This window comes from Paroedura picta, chromosome 5 (genome assembly GCF_049243985.1).
Source record: "Paroedura picta isolate Pp20150507F chromosome 5, Ppicta_v3.0, whole genome shotgun sequence".
In the NCBI taxonomy this organism is placed as follows: Eukaryota; Metazoa; Chordata; class Lepidosauria; order Squamata; family Gekkonidae; genus Paroedura; species Paroedura picta.
This window is the reverse complement of record NC_135373.1, coordinates 22,020,845-22,044,641: the sequence shown is the minus strand read 5'-3', so window position 1 is coordinate 22,044,641 and position 23,797 is coordinate 22,020,845. Positions and strand designations below refer to the sequence as shown.

At 46.8% G+C, this 23,797-nt stretch overlaps 1 protein-coding gene across 1 annotated transcript in view; it reads left to right on the top strand.

Annotated features, from left to right (window-relative positions):
* Positions 1-15,460: 15,460 nt before the first annotated feature.
* Positions 15,461-23,797, top strand: part of LOC143837282 (sialic acid-binding Ig-like lectin 13) — a 30,730-nt gene continuing 22,393 nt past the window's right edge. The window contains exons 1-3 of the mRNA XM_077336912.1: positions 15,461-15,509; positions 19,948-20,097; positions 22,702-23,115. Coding sequence (XP_077193027.1) covers positions 19,986-20,097; positions 22,702-23,115 — 526 coding nt within the window. The 5' untranslated portion in view covers positions 15,461-15,509; positions 19,948-19,985. The remainder of the gene's footprint in view (positions 15,510-19,947; positions 20,098-22,701; positions 23,116-23,797) is intronic.

The following is a 23,797-nucleotide window of genomic DNA, read 5'->3' as shown; positions in this document are numbered from 1 at the left end:
ATTTTATCAGTGGTTTGTCTATTAATAAATCACAGGCATGAGCTTTCTAGAGGTACTACTTCAGCCTCCAGAAGCTAAGCCAGAAAGTAGCAGCCGCAGCAGGGCTGAAGCAGGAAACCTGGGCTGCCTCCGTCCCTCTGTCTTAAAGTCGCTCTTCAGGATTTTATTGATAAAGGAGTGAACACCAGCTGAGATGTTCGGAGAGGGATGGGCCACGTGCTGTTTCTGATGTACCTGGATATAATAAAACAAAAATCCTGACAGGTCCCTGTGACAATATATTGGTATATCGCAACAATGTACTTTCCCCCACATTTCATATTTAACATTCTAGCCCTTTTTGTTGTAGAGGTATAATTGAAAAGCTGTGGCTGCACATTACTCCTTTCAATAGTGAAATAACACAATCTAAAAGTCATTGGAAACAACCCATTTCTTCCTCTAAGGCAGTGGTTCTCAACCTTCCTAATGCCGCAACCCTTTGATACAGTTCCTCATGTTGTGGTGACCCCCAGCCATAAAATGATGGACTCCACAGTTAGCCAAGTACTTCTTGAAATTTTAAAATTAGAAAAGAAAGGAAAGTCATATTCAGGCCAGATTCAAGTGGGTTGCCTTGTGTGTCTGAAGAAGCACAACAATATCAGAGTCCAATAGCAGCTTTAAGACCAACAAAGATTTATTCAAGGCATTCTTCCTCAGACATACTCAGGCCAGTCTAAGACACCGTGCTATCTGGGCAAAATGTCTGCTTAGACTCGCATTGCCTCTACAAAGCTTGGTTTGAAGCTCAGTTTTAACCCCTTGCATTATACGGTTCCCAGATTTCTCAAAGCGCTTTTGAATTCTTGTTAAATGCTGACTCGTGCAGCGCTCTCAGTGGTCACCCTCCCGCCCAGCAATATGAAGGAAAATCATCTCATGGTGAGAATATTAATCCACGTAGTCTCTGTCGGTGCTTGTGATGTTCGTATTCAAGTGGGTAGCCACTAAACCTCCAGAAGAAGTTCCTCACAGTGAGAGTGGTTTCTCAGTGGAACAGGCATCCTTGGGAGCTGGTAGGTTCTCCATCTTTGGAGATTTTTAAACAGAAGCTGGAGAGCCATCTGATGGACAGGCTGATTCTGTGAAGGCTTAAGAGGGTGGCAGGTTACAGTGGATGAGCGATAGGGATGTGAGTGTCCTGCATAGTGCAGGGGGTTGGACTAGATAACCCAGGAGGTCCCTTCCAACTCTATGATTCTGACTCTGTGATTCTAGTTATAAGTTCTTTGATCTCCAGCAACCCCCCAGAGTCTGACAAACCTATTGTAAAAGGAGGTCAATTTTGTTGAAATGACGTATTTTGGTTATACTTTCCTCTCTTTTACTCTTCATGAGGGCCTGATTTAGGCCATGGAGGGCAACTTCCCCGTCTTTGTGAGTGTCTGCCTTGAAGAATGAAAAGCAACACAGGAAACAAGGGTTTTGTTTCCTGCTGTTTGTGGTGTTGTCAGGCAAAGATATGGAACTTTCCATCCTCTGCAGATCTGCTGCAGAAATTAACAAAAACATGGTAGGAAATTAAAGAAGCCTATCTGGATAAACAGAAAACTTCAGAAGGACAAGCTATGGGAGAAAAAAAGAAATGTTCAAGGGGCGAAGGACAGACCTCTAAAGAAGAGTATCTGCAGGTTTTTATCCCGGACAGAGCCCACCCTATCTCCTCCCACATTGCCCTTACCCTTTTATTTAATCCGCTCAGCAGGAGCGGTCAAAGATGTGTCTCTCCGCCCTGCTTTCTTTTACGCTGAGCTGTTATTTTACGAAATAAAGACCTCACTTCTCACTCCCTCGTTTTGACCGATTGGTAATTTGCTTCAAGACTGGAATCACAAAATAGTTGGTTTCAGTTTGTGGTGAGCCAGCCAGGAAACAATGCCGAGATGTACATTCAATTTTCAGTCATCAAAATAAGTAACAGAAAAGAAACTTATCCGATACATCTGGGCAGAAGAAGAGGACCACAAGTTAAGTGTGCCACCCTGTGGTTAGCAGGAAGGAAAGCAAGTAGATCACAATGATGATCAACAAGCTCTAGGGGCTTTCCGCACCGGGATCCTTGTAGCAAATTGTTTGCTGAATGAAAAATCGCCATTTAAAATAGTGCAATTCGTCATTATGCATACCTGACTTTGTAGTGGAATCCAGTTGCGTTTCTATAGTTTCCCACAGGCTTCTGGTCTCAGCAAAAATCGCTAGAAAGGAAGCGCTATTGCCAAGCTCGTCCCGCCCCTGGCCGTCAAGCAGCCAATGGGTGGCTGTTATCATGCTCCCAAACAGCCCCATTCCCTTTAAGAAAGGTTTTTTTTTTTTAAACACACCCATTGCAACGAAGTTGTGTTGATTCGTTGCAACGGAGAGACCCATCAGCTGGCAGGTGTGTTTGAGCTGTCGTTTCATCGTTGCCACGCTCCCCCCAAGTGAAAAAAAAAAATCCCTCCCCCTTCACGGGCCCGATTTTCGGCCGAAAACAGCGTAAAAAATAAAGGGAAAATACATCAGCAAACGGGCTTGTCTTTTGTTTGTGCTTAGTGAATAAACAGCTCTGGGGAGGGACTGAAGCCGGGGAAGCCTCTAAACAGGCTTTCTGGTGGATTGATCTCCGCTCGCTCGGAGAAAAAAAAATGGCGATCGCTTCGCCGGAATATCAGAGGAGAGAGCCAGGGGGAGGGACTTTGTAGAAACCACAACAATGGTAGCGCACAGAACTTTCCCGCTAGTGTTGCAGATTGGTTGCAGGAGTGTAGCGCTTTCCGGAGGGTGAATCCACTTTTGGGGATTTCCCTGAAAGCACTACAAGGAAGCGCTTTTTGCGGATCGGTTTCAGGTGTGTGGCAGGTTGTCAACGACGTTGTGCATAATGGCAAATCAGTAGCGTTTTCAATTGGCAACCATTGTGCGATTTTGAAGGTGTGCGAAAAGCCCCCTAGTATTTGCTACTAGGAATACCTCTCTGCACTCTTTCCCCCTTACTGGGGTAAATTTTCCCTCCAAAATGAAGCTCCTTGTCCCAGCCTATCACTGTTCAATGTCTTTGCTTTTGTTCAGCCCAACATGGCACTGAATCGCTTTTACTAATAAAGCCTGGTAGGGGTGGGCTATAAGTCTAACTAATAAATAAATAAAACTGATTAAAGGTTTTATTTTACAAAGAGGGGAAGGGTGGTTGGAATGACAAATCATGGTTATGTTCCCAAATTAATTAGGTCACAGGCTTTTTGGATGGATGTTTACAGGCTTTTCTTTTAGTGGTTACGTTTCTTATTTTAACAAAGAGGTTTCTTTCTTGCCCAAACACCTTGGTTCTACTCTGACCTGTAGTCTTTGTAGTTCCCCGGAACTCCCCTGGTTCTTAGAAAGGGGACAATCTCAGCTTGGCCACAACTTTCTACCTCCCTTTCTGATGGAAGCTCTGCCTCACACACACATGTATCTTAGGCAATTCACCCCTGATTTCCCCCTCCAACTAGGCAGAGGTCCCCTCCTCTCTCACCTAATTGGTGTTTGCTCCTAAATTGTCTACCAAATCACTGCTCCAGCTGACAGATACTGTGTGGCTTCTCTCTCTATCAAAAACTCAGTACTTTCACAAGTGTTTCTTCTCAGATGGGAGTTTCAGCTAAGGAGCTGTCTGAGGCTTAACTGATTGAATCTAGCCAGCTTTCTCAACATTTTTACCATTGGGAAACCCCTGAAATGTTCTTCAGGCTTCGAGAAACCCAGAAGTGGCATGATTGTGCAGAATATGGTACACCCTCCCCTGGGGACCTCCCCTTTCCCACTCTCCCCAGTCCCATTTTGGGAAGGGTGGGTGGGCTGACATGACCACATATGGTCACACCTCTCAATAAACGTTTAACAAGTTTCTAAAATATAAATAGAAAGATAATTAACTCCCATTCATTTGGGGAAACATTCCAGGGCTGTCAAGAAACCCAGGTTTTGAGAATGCCAGCCAGTAATATTCACTCCCCCTCAGCTGTGGCTAGCCAGTCACAGAGCAATATATATGCATAGGGCTATATATATATATATATATATATATGCATATATGCACAGGGAGATCTATCTATCTATCCATCCATCCATCCATCCATCCATCCATCCATCCATCCATCCATCCATCCATCCATCCATCCATCCATCCAGCATATATATATGGGAGGCAAAATGGGGTCCCCTATATAATGGAGACATTGTTAATTGAACTATACAGATCCTTCAGGAATTTTAGAACCGTTTGGCCGATTTATATTAATCGTGATTAATTACTTATGGAAAAATACTGTTGACATTCTGAATGAGAGGGACTAGCCCCCGAAGAAAAGGTGTTTGCCTTGAAAATGGGTAATCTTTAATCTGGACCCCGTTTTGGCTCCCCTATATATATATGCATATATAATTTTGGGGAAGACATTGTACTATTTTTGCCTTTGAAGACATACATATAAAGGATACTGGAAGAAATATGTCCATCATTTTGAACTTATACTTTGAACTCTATAAGAAACCACACTGAGAGGTCTCAGAAAATACTTTTATTTTTCACCAGTCTCCTCCTTTCTTTTCGTTTCTCATCGCTCAATCTTGGCAACCTTGCTGGAAAGACAGAGCAATGACTGGCTGCAGGAAGCAATTTTGTTGTAATGTCTTCTTGCGGCTCTTTTTCTTTTGGAGAGACTTCCTGTCTTTCTTCTTCAAAACAGCCAGGTTCATAGCCACCGAGGGCAAGTTCCCCATCAGTTTGAGCTTCTGCCTTTTAAAATGAAAAGCAACAGGAAACAACCGCTTAGTTCCCTGCAGTGGACAGTTTGTGGTGTTCCCAGACAAAGACACGGGGTTTCTCGTCCTCTGCAGATCTGGTGCAGCATTTGATGGAACCGTGATAGGGAATTCAAGCGGCCTCTATGGATGAGCAGAGAACCTCAGGATAAGCCAAGGAAGAAATAGGAATTGTTCAAGAAATGGAGGGAAGTACAGGAAAAAAAGAGTCTTCAGGTTACTAGGCACTGCAGGTCAGTCATCAGAGAGGCCAAAGATGGGAGAATCCTGAGACGGGTCAGAGAAGCCGCCTATAACAGACTGAAATTGGCAACATGCTTTCTGCAATGAATCTGATGGAGGCAGCCTCCCATCATGCTTTGCTCCCCTACCCCTTTTCAAGAAATGTGTTTTTTGCAACATAGTGCCTGCTTGCACCTTTGTTTTCGTTGCATCCCTTGATTGCCTCCCTCCCCCCCCCTTCTTCCCAAATTGTCCTGAATGTATATATATTTTTAAACCCTGGGACATAATATTATAATGCTGCTGTGTAAGACTGCTGCTTTTTTAAATTTAGAAGCAGTGTTGTAACACAATCACTCCTTTTTTAAAAGAAAAAAAGGCAGATTTTTTTCGGAACAGAGGGAAGGAAGGGGAGGGAGGACGGCAATTGGGAAAGGGTGCGTTGAAATGACTCAAAACGCCAGGCATAGGGAAAAACCCAGTTGCATGCATTTCTGCATTGGGTAGCCCCCAATTAGACCCTCTTAGAACCCCCATGAAAAGATGAAATCGGGTTTTCTGGGGATTCCTTTGCTGTGGGACAAGTAAGGGGAAAATTTGGAACTGCGCCTGCAGAAGCAAATTTTAGTGCAGAAACGGAAGAAAAAGTCGTCCCTTTACAAATGCAATTCCCAATAATATCGCTAATGAGGAAAGAAACAGAGAGAAAGCAGAAAGTACTTATTTTGTACCTATTTTGCTTCTGTTTCCCCCACCAGAAGATCATGGTCCATCTAGGGAGGTAATTGGCAAGATACAGTATGGCAGTTTGAAATACACAGAGAGGTTGTCAAGAGACACCTGGCTGCACTGGATGAATTCAAATCCCCTGGGCCAGAGGGTGTGCCCCATCAAAGAACTTTCTGGAGAGCTTGTGGAACCCTTGTCCATCATGTTTAGGACCTCATGGAAGACCGGAGACAGGTCAGAAGATTGGAGGAGACCAAATGCTATCCCAATCTTCAAAAGAGGGAGGAGAGATGACCCGGGAAACTAGTGAGTCTGACCTCTGTCACAGAGAAGATAATGGAGGGGATATTAAAGGAGTCGATTCGCAAAAAACTGAAGGTTTCATCAGTTTGGAGGAGGATAAGCAGTAGGGTGCCACAGGGCTGAGTCCTGTGTCTGGTACTTTTCAACATTTTTACCAGTGATCTGGATGAGCGGGTGGAGGGACTACTCATTAAATTTGCAGATGACACCAAATTGGAAGGAGTGGCGAAGACCCCAGAAGATAGAGATAGAGTTCAACGAGATCGGAACATGCTGGAAAAGTGGGCAAATGTGAACAAGATGCAATTCAATAAGGAGAAGTGCAGAGATCTACATCTGGGTCACAAAACTGAGAAGCATTTGCATACTGGATGGGAGATACACTTTTGGGTGGCTGTGTGTGTGTGTGTGTGTGTGTGTGTGTGTGTGTGTGTGTGAATGAGCTCTTGGAGTACTTGTGGACTGTAAACTACATATGAACAGTGTGATGGGGCGGTAAAGAAGGCAAATGCAGTCTTGGGTTGAATCAACATCAATTGGAAATCGCAAGATGTCATAGTCCCTTCCACATCCTGCATTGGTCAGACCCCACCCAGAGTCCTGTGTGCAGTTCTGGAGGCCTCACTTCAAAAAGGACATGGACAAAACTGAGAGAGTGCAGAGGAGATGCTACCCAGGAGTGTATCACCCATCCAGTATGCCTGCTTCTCAGTTTTGTGACTGAGATGTAGGTAGAACTCTGGCCTTGACCTTTTTGAATTGCATCTGTTCTGATTTGCCCGCTTTTTGAACTCTATCTCTGTCTTCTGGGGTGTTCACTTCAACTCCCAATTTGGTACCATCCACAAGTGTCATGAGGTGTCTCTCCACCCCCTCCTCCAGATCATGGATAAAAATATTGAAAAGTAACAGGCCCAGTACTGAGCCCTGAGGTACCCCACTGCTCACCTCCCTCCCATCCGATGAAACGCCATTGACAACGACTCTTTGGGTGCAGTTTTCTAGCCAGTTCCTTATCCTCCTAACCACCTAAAAATCCAGGCTGCAGTCCTGCAGTTTACCCATCAGAAGATTGTCAAAAACCTCTATTGGCCTTTTTAAGACTGCCACCTTAATGTTTCTCATTGCTTAGTCTACACAGGGTTTTTCCTGCTGTTTAGTACAAGACAACAAGTGAAAGTAATTATTAAGATACATGATAAACATTAGAGTACCATAGATTCAATGGGTAGCTCTGTTGATCTGTAAAAAGGTAAAGGTATCCCCTGTGCAAGCACTGGGTCATGTCTGACCCTTGGGTTGACGCCCTCCAGCATTTTCATGGCAGACTCAATACAGGGTGGCCTTGCCAGTACCTTCCCCAGTCATTGCCGTTTTACCCCCCAGCAAGCTGGGTACTCATTATATTGACCTTGGAAGGATGGAAGGCTGAGTCAACCTTGAGCCGGCTTCTGGGATTGAACTCCCAACCTCATGGGCAGGCAGCTTCAGACAGCATTTCTGCCGCTTACCACTCTGTGCCACAAGAGGTTCTGTTGGTCTGTAGTAACACAATAAAATCAGAGTCCAGGAGCACCTTTAAGACCAACAAAGATTTATTCAAGGCATGAGCTTTCGAGTGCAAGCACTCTTCCTCAGACTAAGAACTCCCTTTACATGCATTTATGAGAAATATGGAGAACAGGATAATCTTTTAGGTAGAGATGAGTGCTCTGGGTCAGCTAGAAGAGGGAAACAAAATGGTAGCTTTCTATGAAAAGATCATCATTAGATCACCATGCAAGCCTAAACCCCTTTACGTGAATAGACTTTGAAAGGTCTATGTTTGTTTTGGATTGCACTGATAATTATGTATATGAATGGATGAATGAATGAATGAATGAATGAATGAATGAATGAATGAATGAATGAGGGACGGAGGGAGGGAGGGAGGGAGGTACCAAATCACAAAATGTTGAAATAAGAAAACCTCTCATTGGATTAATTCTTTCATAAGATCTGTGACCGTGCAAAACTGATAGAAGACCAAACTTAGATAGTAGCCAAGCAGAAAGAGATAAACCAGATGCAAGAGTTACATGCAAGCATTTTGTGATTCTGCACTATGATTATCCTCCACAATCCTCTTGGGACTTCACGGTTCTTTCCCTTGTACTGTACTCTATATTTGTTTCCGTTCCTTTAACAAAATGAAATAATGGTTTCAGCTGTTTCTCACTTTGGAAGGGGGGGGGTCAACATCAATGTGAGACAACTTCCTTGATTGTAGTTCCTCACATTTGGGGGTGAAAGGCAGCATAGTACCGGACTGGTACCGGTCCCCAGACTTAGACTATTAGGCTATAGACTGTCCCAAAGAAGCTTCAACAGCTCAGTATCATGGACCTAGTCCGAAATCAAAGTGTTAACAATATCTGCAACAAAACTATGCTAAGGCATTTATGCACAACCTCAATTTTCATAGACAAAAGTTCCAAATTCAGCAAAAATAAAAACACGGGGCTTGGAAGAAAGCACACCTGGGGAGGGTTTCTGGGCCAAATGGGGAGAAAAAACGTATCTCCTCATTTGTCCCTTTTTTTCCTGATTTTGTTGAGACAGCCCATGAGACAAGCATGATGAGTGGCATGCAAGTGATTCCTCCCCCCCCCACCCCCATTCTGGAGAAAATGGATCTCCAGTGTTGCTCAACAAAGCAGACCTCAGATCCAGAGCACAGAGGGAGTGTTGCCAAACTCGGCTGATTGAAGGAAGGAAGTGGATGCCAGTACCCAGTGGCCCATCCTTGGTGGGGAAGGGCTCTGAGGAAGTGGGCAGATGTCTAGCTGCAGCACTCACAGGCAAAGAGATAAGCTCCACTGTGGCATCACCAGCTCCCCGCTATCTATCATAAGAACACCAGAAGAGCTTTGCTGGATCAGACCAGTGGTCCATCTAGATCAGCATCCCGACCCACACAGTAGCACCCGTTTCTCGACAGGGCACAGAGATTGAGGCCTTGTCCTGAGGTTGCCTCCTAGTACTGTTTTTCAGAGGTTTACTGCCTCTGAATATGGAGGTTCCCCTATCCTCCATGAATCTGCCTAATCACCTTTGAAGGCCAGCTGTGTCTGTGGCCATCACTACTTCCTCTGGCAACAGAGTCCACATTTCAATCATTCATTGAGGGAAGAAGTATTTCCATTGGTCCAGCCTGAATCTCCTTTCTATTACCTTCCCTTGATGCCTTTAAGTATCAGATTTGGAGAAAGGAAGGAAGCTTTCTCCTCTCTCTCACTCCTTTGTGCATGTCAAAGGCTCCTGCATTAGTAAATGTATGGTGTGCTCTCTCAACCACGGTCAGCTTCATCTGCTGCATTATACATATTATATGTGACAATATTGTTGTGTTTTGCAGTGTGTGCATGTGTGTGCATGTGTGTGCATGTTCAGGCATGTCCCAAACCTTCTTGGAAACCAAATTTAGCCTTTCAGGAAGGCTAACTCTCCAATGCCCAAATGCTGGAATAAATTTGGCTCATCTCTAAGAAGCCAGTTTGATTTTGGAAACCAAGGGGTTCAGGTTTGTCTACTATCGCTGTCTCAAAGCTCCCTCCCACACCCTGCATCTGAACTTTGCACCACACCTCTAGGCCGTCTCTCATTGGAGGGAGCCAATCCAGTAGGTATGGCTGTTACACCTCCTCATCCGAAGGATTAGGGGCAGAGAATGTGCAGTCAAATCACGTAGCTTTTCCTCACAAGGAACTTTGCTGGCCCAGCTCCCGTGTGGATGACCTGCACCAGGCCAAGTACTCCCCCGTGCGGGAACAGGAAGAGGTGGGGGAACCTGTCCCAACTCAAACTTCCGCTTGCAACCTGGCTTGAATTCTCCAGTGTGGAAATGGTCACAGTCGATTGCTGAATTTTCAAGGCCAACAGACCAGCAGCTTAACAGCCAGTTTGGGGTAGTGGTTAAAAGTGATGGCATCTAATCGGGAGAACCGGGTTTGATTCTCCACTCCTCTTTCACATGCAGCCAAGCTGAGTGAGGTGGGCCAGTCACAGTTCTCACAGAGCTCTCTCAGCCCCACCTGCCTCACAGGCTGTCAGTTGGGGGAGAGGAAGGGAAAGGTGTTTGTATGCCACTGTGAAGCTCTGTTGGATAGTGAAAAGTAGGGTGTAAAAACCACTTGTCCTTCTCCTCTTCTTCTTCTTCTTTGGTAGTTTGCCTCTGCTTAGTAACCCTGAACATCCATGGTGTCATGCTAGCACACACTGGGGCCAACCCTGTTTAGCTTCTGAAATCGGATGAGAAAGGGCTCCTTGTTTGGTTTGGTTTGGAGACAAAATGTAGCAGAAAGTCCTCTTATGGGGACATCCTAGGACCACCAGCAACATAAAAAACCAGGGGTGTCCTCCTGGGTCCGCAGCTGTCCATCTCGCCCAGGCATTCAAGGAACTTTGTGGCTAGAGACACACAATGTTTTGTCATCTTAATTGTTAACCTGTGAAGGATTCCCTTTGTTCTAGGTTGGATAGTAACTTATTTAGAAGTTTAGACAAACTTATTTAGAAGTAACTTATTTAGAAATTTAGAAGAACCTATTGAGAACCCTGTTTGCATCACAACCAGCCAGCGAAGCCTTTGTTTGCTCTTCTCTATATTTATAACCAACTCTATATTTAAATAAATAAAATTTAAACAAAACGCTTATTCAGTTGTTTGCGCCTCTGTATATCCCCCTGCAAGAGCCTCTTGTGGCGCAGAGTGGTAAGGCTCTGTTGGGAGTTACAGTCATATATTGTGCTTGGTTGTGAGGAGACATTATGTAATCTTTGCACTTTTGTGGCTTTTTGAAATGTTGTATTATGAAATTTTGTATAATTTTCTCTGACTTCTCCACATATCATGTGACCATTGGCAATTCACAGTGTATATTGTATTTGAGAATAGTAGAGTTTGTATGTTGACTGGCAGGTGGCGACTCAACCAGCGAAGACACGACTCCAGCTTTTTGGCATATAACTTGGCCGCAGCCGTTTATTGACAGACCACCCCCAGCCGAGGGTTGGCCATATGTAGGTAAGGGAGCCTGACCCCATCAGCCGTCCGGCTGCTTGTACCAACCCGCGGCCCTTTGGCTCCACGCCTCACTCCCAGCCAGGAGGATGGGACACCTTCTGGGGAAGTGGCCGCGAAGTGGCCGCGAGGAACCCAACGGGCGTCCGCCTCCATTGTTGTTCCCCCGCCACTTGGCTCCCCGGGCCCCTGGCCTCCCAGCTGGGTAAGCCGCGCCCGGGTCAATGCCGGTCTCTTTAAGGAGACCCCCCACCTCAGGGAGTCCCGCACGCAGACGGGCTCCCTGCCAACAGGCTCCCTACCTTGCATATCCGCGACTGCGACGAATTTAAGAACGGAACGAAACGAAAAACAGGGAGGGTGGGCGGGTAACTGTCCTCGGCGAGCAGCTGGCGCGAAAGAGGACGGGGACGCCTGCTCCGGCCTTTTTAAGGCCGGCGGCCCCGCCCCTCTGCAGCCGCGCTCCGGCGCGGCCCCTATGACGCCGCCAGGAGCCGCGTCAACGCTGGGCGCCCCCGCGGCGTCAACGGCGGCCGCGCCGCGCCGCGCCGCGGCCGCTATTTGTTATTAAAATTGTTTGCATACTTTTTCAACTTGCATCATATTTCCTGCGGTTGAGGTTTCTTTGTGGTTCATTTATTTATTTATCCCATCATTCGACCGCCAACCAGCTGTCCTGGAGAAACTAGGGTTGCCAATATCCGGGTGGTAAAGACTGAAGAAATCATCAATAAAGTTTTTAAATTTGTTTTTTTTAACTTTATTGTGACACTGTTGGGTTGATCATTTCTTGGGTCTTTGCTTCACTGATCAACCAGCCTTTTTTCTTGAAGCCTGTGGGTGGTGTCCGAAGACCTCTTCAGATGACAATTGATCTTCAGGGAACAGAGATCAGTTCCCCTGGAGAAAATGGCCTCTTTGAAAGACAGGCTCCTCTATGGCCTTATAGCCCATTGCCCTCCTTTCCCCAAAGTCTGCCCTCCTTGGGCTCCACCCCTAAAATCTCCAGGGATTTCCCAATCAGGAAATCTTCCGCATGATGCGCCCAGCTGTGGTATTCAGAAGTTGGTTCTCCCTGGCTGTGGAGCTTTCCTTGAGTCACAATGGCAATTAGCCACTGATGGACCATTACTTTAGGGATCTGTCTAATCTCCTTTTAAAGCCTGTGAACAAAGAAGGAAGGCGGCAAAACGTTTCCCTCCAAAACATTTATTTTATGTTATTTAAGATGTATATATGAGCCTTATGTGGTGCAGAGTGTTAAGGCAGCTGTCTGAAAGCTCTGCCCATGAGGCTGGGAGTTCAATCCCAGCAGCCGGCTCAGGGTTGACTCAGCCTTCCATCCTTCCGAGGTCGGTAAAACGAGTACCCAGCTTGCTGGGGGGTAAATGGTAATGACTGGGGAAGGCACTGGCAAACCACCCCGTATTGAGTCTGCCATGAAAACGCTAGAGGGTGTCACCCCAAGGGTCAGACATGACTCGGTGCTTGCACAGGGGATACCTTTACCTTTTACCTTAAGATGTATATAACTGCCCTTCCTTGCATGTAGTGCCTTCCTGGACTACATGCATTCCTCTATCAAGGTGCAGAGTCCAAGAAGGGGAACTCCGCTCCTGGATTTCCCACCTGCCTTCCAAATCTACATTAAACATCATGGGGCTCTTGCCTCTATGCTTTCTACGGTTAAGCAAGGCTCCTTTTCTGTCTAATGATCAAAGTACCATTTCCTTTCCGAAGTGGAATTCAACATTCTCATTTGAATACCCGGCCGCGGCTGTGAGTCCCACCTAGGGTGATCTCTCATATCACAAGCAGGTCACTTCCCTCGGGGACCCGTATTAGAGGAACCGAAAATACAGCTGTCCTCCTGCTCTGTTGCCCACGGTCTTCTGGTGTTGCTGAAGAGTTTGTTTGCCAGAAACAGAATGTTATTCATTTCTAGGATACTGCACTGGCTGTGTGTGTGTGGGAGGGGGACTTATCTCTGTCTTGCCTTTACTTATTTAGCCTCCCATCAGAATCCAATCTATGGCATCTCCAAATTGGAGATCAGGTGCCTTCAAGCGTGATCCAGAACATGTCATGCCCCCACACCATCCTTCTTCTCCAAGGTGTTGTATATCTAGATGATAGCCTACAGCAGGGGTGGCCAAACCGTGGCTCTTCAGATGTCCATGGATTACAATTCCCATGAGCCCCTGCTGGGCTGTTAGGGCTGCTGTCCTCAGGTTGGGAAATGCCTGGAGATTTGAGGGATGGAGCCCAAGGAGGGAGGGGGGGACTTCACTGGGGTCTAATGCCATGGAGTCTATCTTCCCAAGCAACCGTTTTCTCCAGATGAGTGGATCTCTCTTGCTTGAAGATCAGCTGTGAGTCTTGGGAGATTTCCAGCCCCTACCTGGAAGATGGCAGCCCCTACCTGGAAGATGGCAACAACACAGTTGTCATGAGCAGACCATAGCCCGTGGCCCCCAGTAGTATCACCATGTGGGGATGTGCTCTAAGTCAATGGTTCCTGAGCTGTTTGGGTATGGTGACCCACGAGTCCAAATTTAATTGGTATGGTGACCCACTTAACATAAATGGGGGAGATAACAATCAGTGGGACTGCAAATGCCTGTGACCCATTTTAATGAGCTCCCCAACCCATTTTCAGCAAGGGACTCCAAGCTGGGAAGCACTTGTTCTCTATGTGTCAGGGGACTCTGGGATGGCTCAAGGTTTTGGGGGATCCAGGGAAGAGAGTTCCCAGCGGTTTCCTCTTCTCCTCTTACCACCCCTCCTTCCCCCAAAACCTCACATCTTTAGGCTCCAACTCCAAATCTTTGGGCATTTCTCTACCTGCCTTTGGCAAGTGCACCTCCAATGCATTGATGCACGGCTCCACAACAACCTTCAAGGACTGGTGATTTGGTCTTCATTGATCACTTGCAGAAGCAACACAAATGATCAAAGGAGACGTGAGCCCGAATGCACACATCTGGGTATTGCAATTTCCCTCCCGGAGAGCAACAGGCAGAATGCCCACAGATGGAAGCCTGTTGCACCAATACTAGATTTCCCTCCTCTCTCTTTGCTTAACTTCTCTTTTAGGGCTTCTGGTTCCACTGCTTCCAGTGTCCCAGACTCCGCTCCAGAAAGCTGTCGTGAGAGTCACTCTTTCCAGGCAGCCAGATTTATCCATACACCTGTGTACAACATAAAGGTATACACCTCCATGCCAAACTCCTGTTCCAATGCATTGAAATGATAGTGTGGGAGTTGGAATATTGCCTATTCCTCAGCATCTTTAAGCCTTTTTACATTTGCAAATCTTTTTTGGGTCTCTTCCCAGCATCTCAAAACGCTGCATTCCCCGCCCCCCCCCCCCACATAGGTCAGGGCCCCCCAGTGGAGTGCCTATGGGCTCCTAGCACAGGACCACAGCCTTCTTGCCTCCGGCCAAGTGCTTTTAGAAAGTGGGCAGGGCCCCAGGAGATCTGATTGGCTGTGTAAGTTTAAAGAATATAGTTTTGACAATTCAATTCACCCATTTTCTCCAGGTGAACCAATCTCTATTGTTTGGAAATTAGTTCTGATTCTGGGGATTCTCCATCCCCTACACAGCCATTTTTGATTTAATTTCCCATGTAGGTCTTAAAGACAATGTAACAAAAATGTATATTCACTTAAAAACAAATGATGTTTAATCACAATGGCTATATATCTGCATGCCTTCTCTGGTAGATTCTGCCATTTTGTGGCATCCATTTTGGGGCTGCCCCCATCACTCTGTGTCAGAATTCCAAAGGAACCTGTAGGCTCAAAAGCTCTGGATACTCTGTCCAAACTCCCCACTCCCCTCTTACAGGGTAGGCAAGAAACCCCCTTTCTCCAACATGGATGGTGCTTGGCCATAGCAATTTTGCACCAGTGAAGGGCCACGGAAGAGGCATCCATAGGCATTGAAAGGGTGGGTGAGATGTTGCCCCCCTCGAAGCCTAAGAAGCCCTCATGGTGAGAGGAAAGAACTTCATTAAGGGCATCTGGCTTACATACCTAATTTTCATTTTTTACCCACCGGGGACTCCAAGCGAAGCCAAATAACACCTTATTGCAGACATGGTGATCTGGGTGGAAAGACATGGGGGAAGTGTCTAAGATGGCAGGGGAGAAATGTCTAAGAAAACCATCTTTCCTTCCCGCACCCCCACCCCCCGCATACCCGAGAACGTCTTTGCAGAAGTTGTTTGCTAGCACTTCTGCCTTTTCTGGTTCCTGCCTATTTCTCTTGTTACAGCCTTCAACAAAATTCTCCCCCAACTTCATGTTGCAGAAAGCAAACGGCCAGTGACACAACTGGGGGCCCTCTCTGGCTGCAAGAGAAGTAAGTCTACTTGGAGGGTCTGTGGAGAAGGGGAGGGAAATTCTAGGGGCAGAAAGAGAAAGGAGCCAAACATAAATATAAGAGAGGAGAGAGAGAGAGTGACAGAGAGAGACAGAGTGTGAGAGAGACAGAGAGAGATGCATACCCTTCCTGATGCTTTGGCCAATTAAGGAGCCATTCATCAACCTTCTGAATCTGATCTCTCTGCTGACCAGGAGGTTTAACCAAGTCTCTGTAACCAGGAGGTCAAACCAAGCCAGAATCTAAACCAAAAGCATTTCTTACAAGAGATTCCCCCACCCCGAGATTTGAAAGTGAACCTGAACCAATTTAGCTGCCTTGAAGCTGAAGCAAACCTTCTAAACACAGACATTGCAGCTCATTCAAAAGGTGGTTTAGTATTCAGAAGACCCCAGCTGAGATGGCCCAGGCTAGGCAAAATTTGTCAAATTTTAGGGCTTGGATGAAATTCTGCCATCAGAGAGCTGAAGCAGGCAATGGCAAAACATTGTCTTCTCTCTTGCGTTGAAAAACCTCCAGGGGGGCATAGGTCAGCTCTGACTTTCCAAGTCCACCATACAGAAGATCTGGAGATATTCTGGAGGACAGGAAGAAAGGGCTCTATTTCCACCAGCCTTTAAGGCCACCAGCCTCCACATGTTAGCTGGAGATCTCCCGCTATTACAACTGATCCTCAGGTGACAGAGATCGGCTCACCTGGAAAAAATGGCGACTTGGGAAGTTGGGCTCCATGGCATTATATTCCAATGAAGTACCTCCCCTCTCCAAACCCTGCCCTTTTCAGGCTCCACCCCCAAAGCCTCCAGGTTTTCCCAGTCCAGAGCTTCCAATCAGAAGGGTCCATTGTTCTGGGGTCACCACTGGGGAAAGAAAGATGAGTCCACAGCTGGAGAAAGGATTCTGGGATCCTGCCACCTGTGATTATTTCGGCCCTAAGAATAAACTCTGAAAGCAAATCTTACTCTGAGTCCTTCACAGGTCTCTTGCATGGCCCAGTCTTTCCCTGGGATGGAAAAGTCCAGATGAATCCTTTCCAGAGACATGGTTCATATGGTGGACTTGAATTTTTTTTCTTGGTGTTGAGTTTAAAAAATTGTCTTCAGAAAAATGTGCATGTATCAGCCCATAAATGAGGCCGCCTAGGCTGATCAGCTCTAGCTGGGGCTACCCAGGGAGTTTAAACTAGTTTATATAGTAAACGATTATAAGGTACATTTTATTTTATCACCTATATCTTGTAAATGCATTGTTTATGTTGTTGGTATTGTGTAAAACCTATGGCATAATAATAATAATAATAATAATAATAATAATAATAATAATAATAATAATAATAATAATAATAATAATAATAATAATAATAATAGCAACAACTATTAAAGAATATCCTTTATGACAAGGATTAAAACCCAGCCTTGGTCCTATAATGTTGTTTGGCTTCAGTTCAGAAAATAAATGCCCCAATTGGCACTTTCCAGATATCAGGACCGTGTGGGACTTAAAACAGTTCAGCAGAGTGTGCATTCTAGTATGCATCCGTATTTTAGTACTCAGATGGTTTAATCTTCTCATTGTATTGACTGTGTCATGAGCTGCCCTGAGGCCTTGGAGAAAGGTGTCATAAAAATCAGAAAGTAAAATAAATACAAAATCTCTAGTCTGGAGATGAGCTATAATTCCTGGATTTCACCAGGTCCCACCTGGAGGCTGGCATCCCCAACAGGAAGTGAAAACGAATGCTGATGTGAGGGAAAGGGGTCTGCTCTGGTCTGCAGGCCTTCTGGTCTGCAGGCCTTCTTCCACCCCAGCCAAGGTGTTCCCAATACCTCGAGAACTCTCTCTCTGATAAATAAACTCATCCGCCATCTAATCTTTGTAAGGAATTTGTAAGGAATTGTAAGGAATTGCCTGCTGAGAGGGTCAGGATTCCCAGCTTCCCTTTCAAATTCTGAGGCCTCGCTTCTGTGACCCCTGCCATCTAGTGCCTGGCTTTCATGGGGACAATTTACTGCCTGGTGAACCCCTGGAGGACTAGTCGCTTGGCAGCTGCCAGCCTTCCCTTTCCTGGAGCTCCATTTTAGAATAACGTATCTGAGACAGTGGGGGTCTATGTGGTACAGAGAACCACTACCATCCTCCAAAGTTATATTTATTAAAAAGAAAATGTTTACAAGCACACTTTTAGCACAGCACCAGATTGAACAAGGGATTCCAAAAGAAATGGGTAAAAAGGAAGTCCCCTGACCCTCTCTCTGTACGTGCTTCCTTAGCTTAAAAATGTGCAGATTTCTACAGAGGGTTTCCTTACCTTGAAGCTTCCTTCAGCTGTCCAGGCCACCATGTGGCCAATGGCTGCCCACCACCCATGAATTCCTTGGTAGCCTTTCATCCAGGTACTAGGCAAGGCCAATCCTGCTTAACTTCTGAGATCTGCCGAGGTCAATAGATTACCAGGTCAGGCTAGTCTATTAACTAGGGAGTCCGGTGTTCCCCATTCCTTTTGATTTTCCTCTAAATGGCCCAACTGCACAAATTCGGTTGCTCTTATTCAGAACTAAAGGTAAAGGTAAAGGTATCCCCTGTGCAAGCACTGAATCATGTCTGACCCTTGGGGTGCCTGGGAGCAATGAAAACGCCACAAACTTCCCTCGCCCCCTCCCACCTCGAGCCTGCCAGTCAACTGGACAACCAATCAGCCTCGGCTAGCCACACAAAGCCCGCCTCCCCCCTCCTTAAAAAAAACAAAACACCAAAGTCATCATTTGTTCGCAGAGGCACTGGTTATCTGTCAAAGCTCCGTCTTCAAGTTTTGATAGTTTCATAGTGCAAACCTATATTTAGAGACTGCTGTGCAAATCTTCCCAAATGGCAGCCCCTTCTCAGAAGCAAAGAGGTAATGCTTTGGGGCCAAAAGATTTGTCAGTGATAGGGAACATTTAAGTCTTGGAGAGTTGATTCCAACTGTGGTCTCTGCCCTTCCCATGCAGTTAACTTGTCTGGATCTGGCAACCTCACCTCCCCATCCCCTTCCAGCAGCTGGGGGGGTTAAACTGTAGTTTCCAGTAATTCACAAACAAAAAACGAGGGGTGGTAATTTGCGCCTCCCAATGAAAAAGAACAAAAAATAAAATGTGACACACGTGCTCACGTATAGAGCAAGGGGGCAGCCAGATAATTGAAAAGGTTCTGAAGAGACTTGAAATTATGCATTGCTACTCAGCATTCTCCATTAAAAAAAAAAACATTCTCCTTCCCTCCCCGGAAGCCATGGAGGCGGGAGCAGGGGAGGGACATCTCCATGGCGATATGAGTACTAATGACACCTCCTCACTGTAACTTGGTGGGTGATTACGACATCACTTGGGATTTTGACCAGGGGAATGCAGTTTTCCCGATTTCCCTGCTTCTGCTACAAATCGGCAGATGGAGCAAAACTGACACTCTTGGGGGGGGGGGGGGGGGCTGACGGTGTCGTCTGAAACCATGATTTTAAAGTGTGTGCATCTGGTAAGGATTTCGCTGAAATTCCCTTGTGTGAAATGGCCCATATTCTTCTACAACGAGAGTCCCCAATGTTGTGACCCTGAGGAACCAGGGCACTCTCTGACACCATCCTTGGTGCTCAGGTTGACAACTATGAGCTGGGAAATTCCGGGATTCTTGAGGGGTGGAGCTTGAGAGGGCTGGGAGTGGGGGTGGGAAGAAGCTCAGCAGGGACAGGGTGCCACAGAGTTCACTCTTCAAAGAAGCTTTTATTCAATTTGAGGAAATGATTTGAAAAAATCCCAGTAAATTCCTAATCTGAATATGCTAGCTACACATCTCCTCCGATGCCCCCTGTAGGATATTCCTTATATGATGTTCAATCATGCACACTACAGATCTGGCATATTCCAACAGGCTCCGCCTCCTTTGGCAGCCATGTAATTGTCATGTCTGTCCCCCAGTCTCAGAATTCCAAAGGTTCTCACAGGCTCACCAAGCCTGGGGATTCTAGTGGTACAGGAACTAGAATCAGTGGTACTACTAGTTGTACTAGTACTAGAAGCTCTAAGGCAGGTTTTCTTAACCAGGATTTTATGAAACCCCGGCATTTCTTGGCAGCCCGGGAAGATCCTCCCAAATGGGTGGGAGTTAATTAATTTGAATGTATTTTATGGGATGATGTGACCATATATGGTCATGTCAACCCGCCCTCCATCAATGGCTAATGATAGGCCTGGAGGGGGTGGGCATGTACACAGCTATGCTCCCCAACCATATTCTGCATGCTCGCGCCATTTATGGGATTTCTTGAAGCCTGAAGAGTTTTCAGGGGTTTCTCGACAGTAAAGAAAAGTTGAGAAAGGCGGCTCTAAGGAGCCCTATGGCTTGTGTATCCTCATCTCTTTATTGTCCTACTTTCCTTCTTCCTTAGCTACAGAGTGCCTTCCCCAGAAAGAAACTTATAAACGGATGCTGGGGAAGAGGCAGCACCAGCAGAGCTTGTATCCCCCCTGGAAGGTGATGAACCCAGCCTCCTTCTTGGCTACTTTAAGAGTTCTGATCTTTGCTGTGCTTTGCAAAGGTAGGTGTCCTGCGTGGAAGTAACACAATGCTTGGAATACGCCTCTAGCTCCAGACCAGTTCAGCTCACTGCAACAATCCATCATGGCAAAGGAAAGTTCTCACCTGGGTTTTCAGCATGGGTTTTCTACACCTCTCACCTGGGTTTTCTACACCTTTCCCCTAGTCAAAGTATTACATGACTGAGTTGCATCACATTCATTGATTTCTTACCCCTGTGAGCAGGAAACCTGTAGGAGGGGTCAAACATGGTGCCATCACATCATGAGGCTGTTTGGCTGGATCATTTGCCAAGGTTTATTCATCTCCTCAAAGACCAGGAGCTTGGAACCTCCTTCAACATTTGGAGAAGATCTCTAGGTTGCATCTGTACACAGGTCCGCTTCTGGTCTCTAGCATGGGCTCTCTCTCCTTCCTTCCTTCCTTCCTTCCTTCCTTCCTTCCTTCCTTCCTTCCTTCCTTCCTTCCTTCCTTCCTTCCTTCCTTCCTTCCTTCCTTCCTTCCTTCCTTCCTTCCTCCAGTGATTCGTTTTCGCCCCTTCTTCTCCATCCAACCCCAATCCCTTTCTCTGCCCTTCTAGTTCCAGCTGCCTTCCTTTACTCTTCCTCTGAGCTTTCAAAGGTGTGGGTGCAGCCCTGCCTGTCCGCCCTCTAATGTCCAACTGTTCAAGCCTCTGGGTAGCCAGAGTCCCACCCTCCTTTTGTTTGGCCATCAGGGCATGGGAAGTGCCGGTGTTCATCTGCCCATTACAGCTGGCCATTGCCATTGTGGGATGGTCCTTTCCTCCCTCGGCCCATCCGTCCCTCTCCAGGTGGCAGGGGCCAGGTGCAAGGGTCTTCTGGCCTGCCACACTAGCCCCAGCTCTTTTGATGCTGGGACCTTTTGGCAGCTGCCATGGCTTGGGAGGCAAGGCATCATTCTCCTGGTGGTATTGCCAGCCTGACCTGGCTGGTGCAACTTGTTCTGAGGCTCTCCACATGCCCCAGGTGAGTCTTAGATTGATGGAACTGTGTCTTTCTTATAACGTTGTTGTAAATGGTTCATCCTTCTTTCCCACTGCTAATGACTTCACTAATATCTCTCCTCATGTCTGCTGTGCAATGGATTACTGCATTTGTTCGCCTGCCATACTTGGGAATGTTCGACACTTCCTTATTGGATCCAGAACAGAAAGTGACCATCTCCCCGTAGAGCTGGCATTACAATGTGACGAACAAATTCAGCATGGGGATCCCCTCTACTACTACTAGATAATGATCCTGAAGAATTAAATGGTCTTACTCATTTGAAGAGACTTTAAACTCTTTCCTTGAATCTAAAACTGCACTGTGGTTGGGTCGTAGGGGAGCAGATCGGGAATCGTGCTTGCCCTCTCTGGCCGGGATGCAACTTAAGATCACGTGTCAGGCCAGAAACCTGGGGGTGACCATGGATGCCTCATTAACAGTTGAGGCACAGGTCAAACAGGTAGCTGGCCAGGCATTTTTCCATCTTCGCCAGGCTCAGCTACTAGCGCCCTATCTGTCCCCCGAACACTTGGCCACAGTGATCCATGCGATGGTCACCTCCAGATTAGATTTCTGTAACTCGCTCTACACTGGCCTGCCTTTGGGCTTGATCCAGAAATTTCAACTGGTCCAAAATGCGGCTGCTAGGGTCCTCACGGCTACACCTTGGAGGGCTCATATCCAGCCAGGGCTGAGGCAGCTGCACTGGCTACAGGTTATCTTCTGGATCAGGTTCAAGGTTTTGGTTTTGACCTTCAAGGCCATCTGTGGTCTGGGCCCAGTGTATATGAGGGACCGCCTATCGCTCTATGCCCCCCGCAGGGCCTTACCTATTGGTCATTCCCAGTCCCAAGGAAGCTCACCTGGCCTCGACCAGGGCCAGGGCCTTTTCGGTCCTGGCCCCAACCTGGTGGAATGAGCTCCCAGAAGAGCTGAAGGCCCTGTGGGAATTGTCATAATTCCGTAGGGCCTGCAAAACGGAGCTCTTCCGCCAGGCTTTCGGTTGAGGCCGGGCAGCAAGAAGATCTAGCCCCCCTCACAAATGTGACGATTGCGTCAGTCATCTGCCCCCTCCCTTTCCCTTGGTTGCATCAGTCATCTGCCCCCTCCCTTTCCCTTCTTAGTGGGTGTGGGATTGGGTTAGTTATATTGAATTTTGCCGCCATTCTTGTCTTAACTTTGGTATTAATGGTATTATGTTTTATTGTTTCAGGGGATTGGTTTTTATATGACCCGCCTCGAGCCTCCGGGGGGGGGGATATAAAATTAATAATAATAATAATAATAATAATAATAATAATAATAATAATAATAATAATAATAATAATAAGAAGAAGAAGAAGAAGAAGAAGAAGAAGAAGAAGAAGAAGAAGAAGAAGAAATACAGCTTCTGGATTGAGGGTTTGGGGTCTTTCTCCCTGGCTGGGTACAAAGCAGCATTCCCCTCAAGCTATGAGCTTTGGACTCATCTGGCTGCTTTCCAGTGTCCCGAATGGCCCTGGAAGGCCGGCTAGACCTATAGAAGACCCAGGGCGAAACAGAACTTGATGGTCCCTATGTTGAATTGCCTGTTAATTCCTGTCTTCTTTCTCTGGAAGGTTTGCAGGGCCAGAATCCGGACTACAGCTTGACGGTTCCTGACTCCGTCTCTGTGCAGCGCGGCCTCTGCATTCAAATTCCCTGCAGCTTCACTTATAAACAGAGACAGAGGCCCAGCCCTAGGAAACTCTATGGCTATTGGTTTCAGAAGAAAGACAGATATTGGCACGATTTTACCCACGACTCCTACAGCCGTACTCCAGGTATTCTTGTGGCCACAAATGACAAGAGGCAGGAGCTCCGGGGCTCTGTGTCGGCCCGTTTCCAGTTAACAGGAGAACCAGAAGAAGGCGACTGCTCCTTCAGCATCCTTGATGCCAGGTCAGAGGATGCAGGGGACTACTACTTTCGCATTGAGGACGACCCACTGAGATGGAACTACATGATTGGAAAGCCCCAAGTTCTCGTGACAGGCAAGACTTTCCTCCTGATCTATATCCTGGTGGCTTGACTGTCTCTTCTGTGCTGAGGTGGGAGAAAGAGGCTGGCAGTTATGGTTGGCTGTGTTTTCCCCACTGAAATCCCTTCTGTCGTCCGAGCACCTGGCAAAGATGCTTTCCTTTGCCTCAGTTGCCGCTTCCAGCTTTCTTTCTCTGCTGGAGCCTACTGGACAGGCTGCTGCTTCATCATTATGGCTGCTCTGATAACTGTGCAGTTTGGGGTGTTTAGTTGCCAGCCTCCAGGTGGGCGAAGTCAAAAGGAACTGACAGTTCAGACAAAGTGAAAACAACTTTAGAAAGTCAAAAGTAAAACTGAACACTTGGCTACACTTTAACACTGTGATCCCCCCTAAGCGTCCTCTCTGCCCTCGACTCAAACGGGCCCCCTGGTACACGGGGGTGCTCCGGGAGAAGAAGAGGGAGGTGAGACGACTAGAGCGAGGGTGGCGGAAGACCCACAACGAAACCGCAAGAACATCTTATCGCACGCTTATGAGGGCGTAGGAGATGGCGGTGAAAGTGGCAAAGTGGGAGTTCTTTGCCACGGAAGTCACATCCGCAAGCTCTCGCCCGGCCCAATTATTTAGGGTAGTTAGATCTCTCACCGCCCTTCAGGGGCACCAAAATATTAGTCAATTGGAGCTCGGCTGTGAGG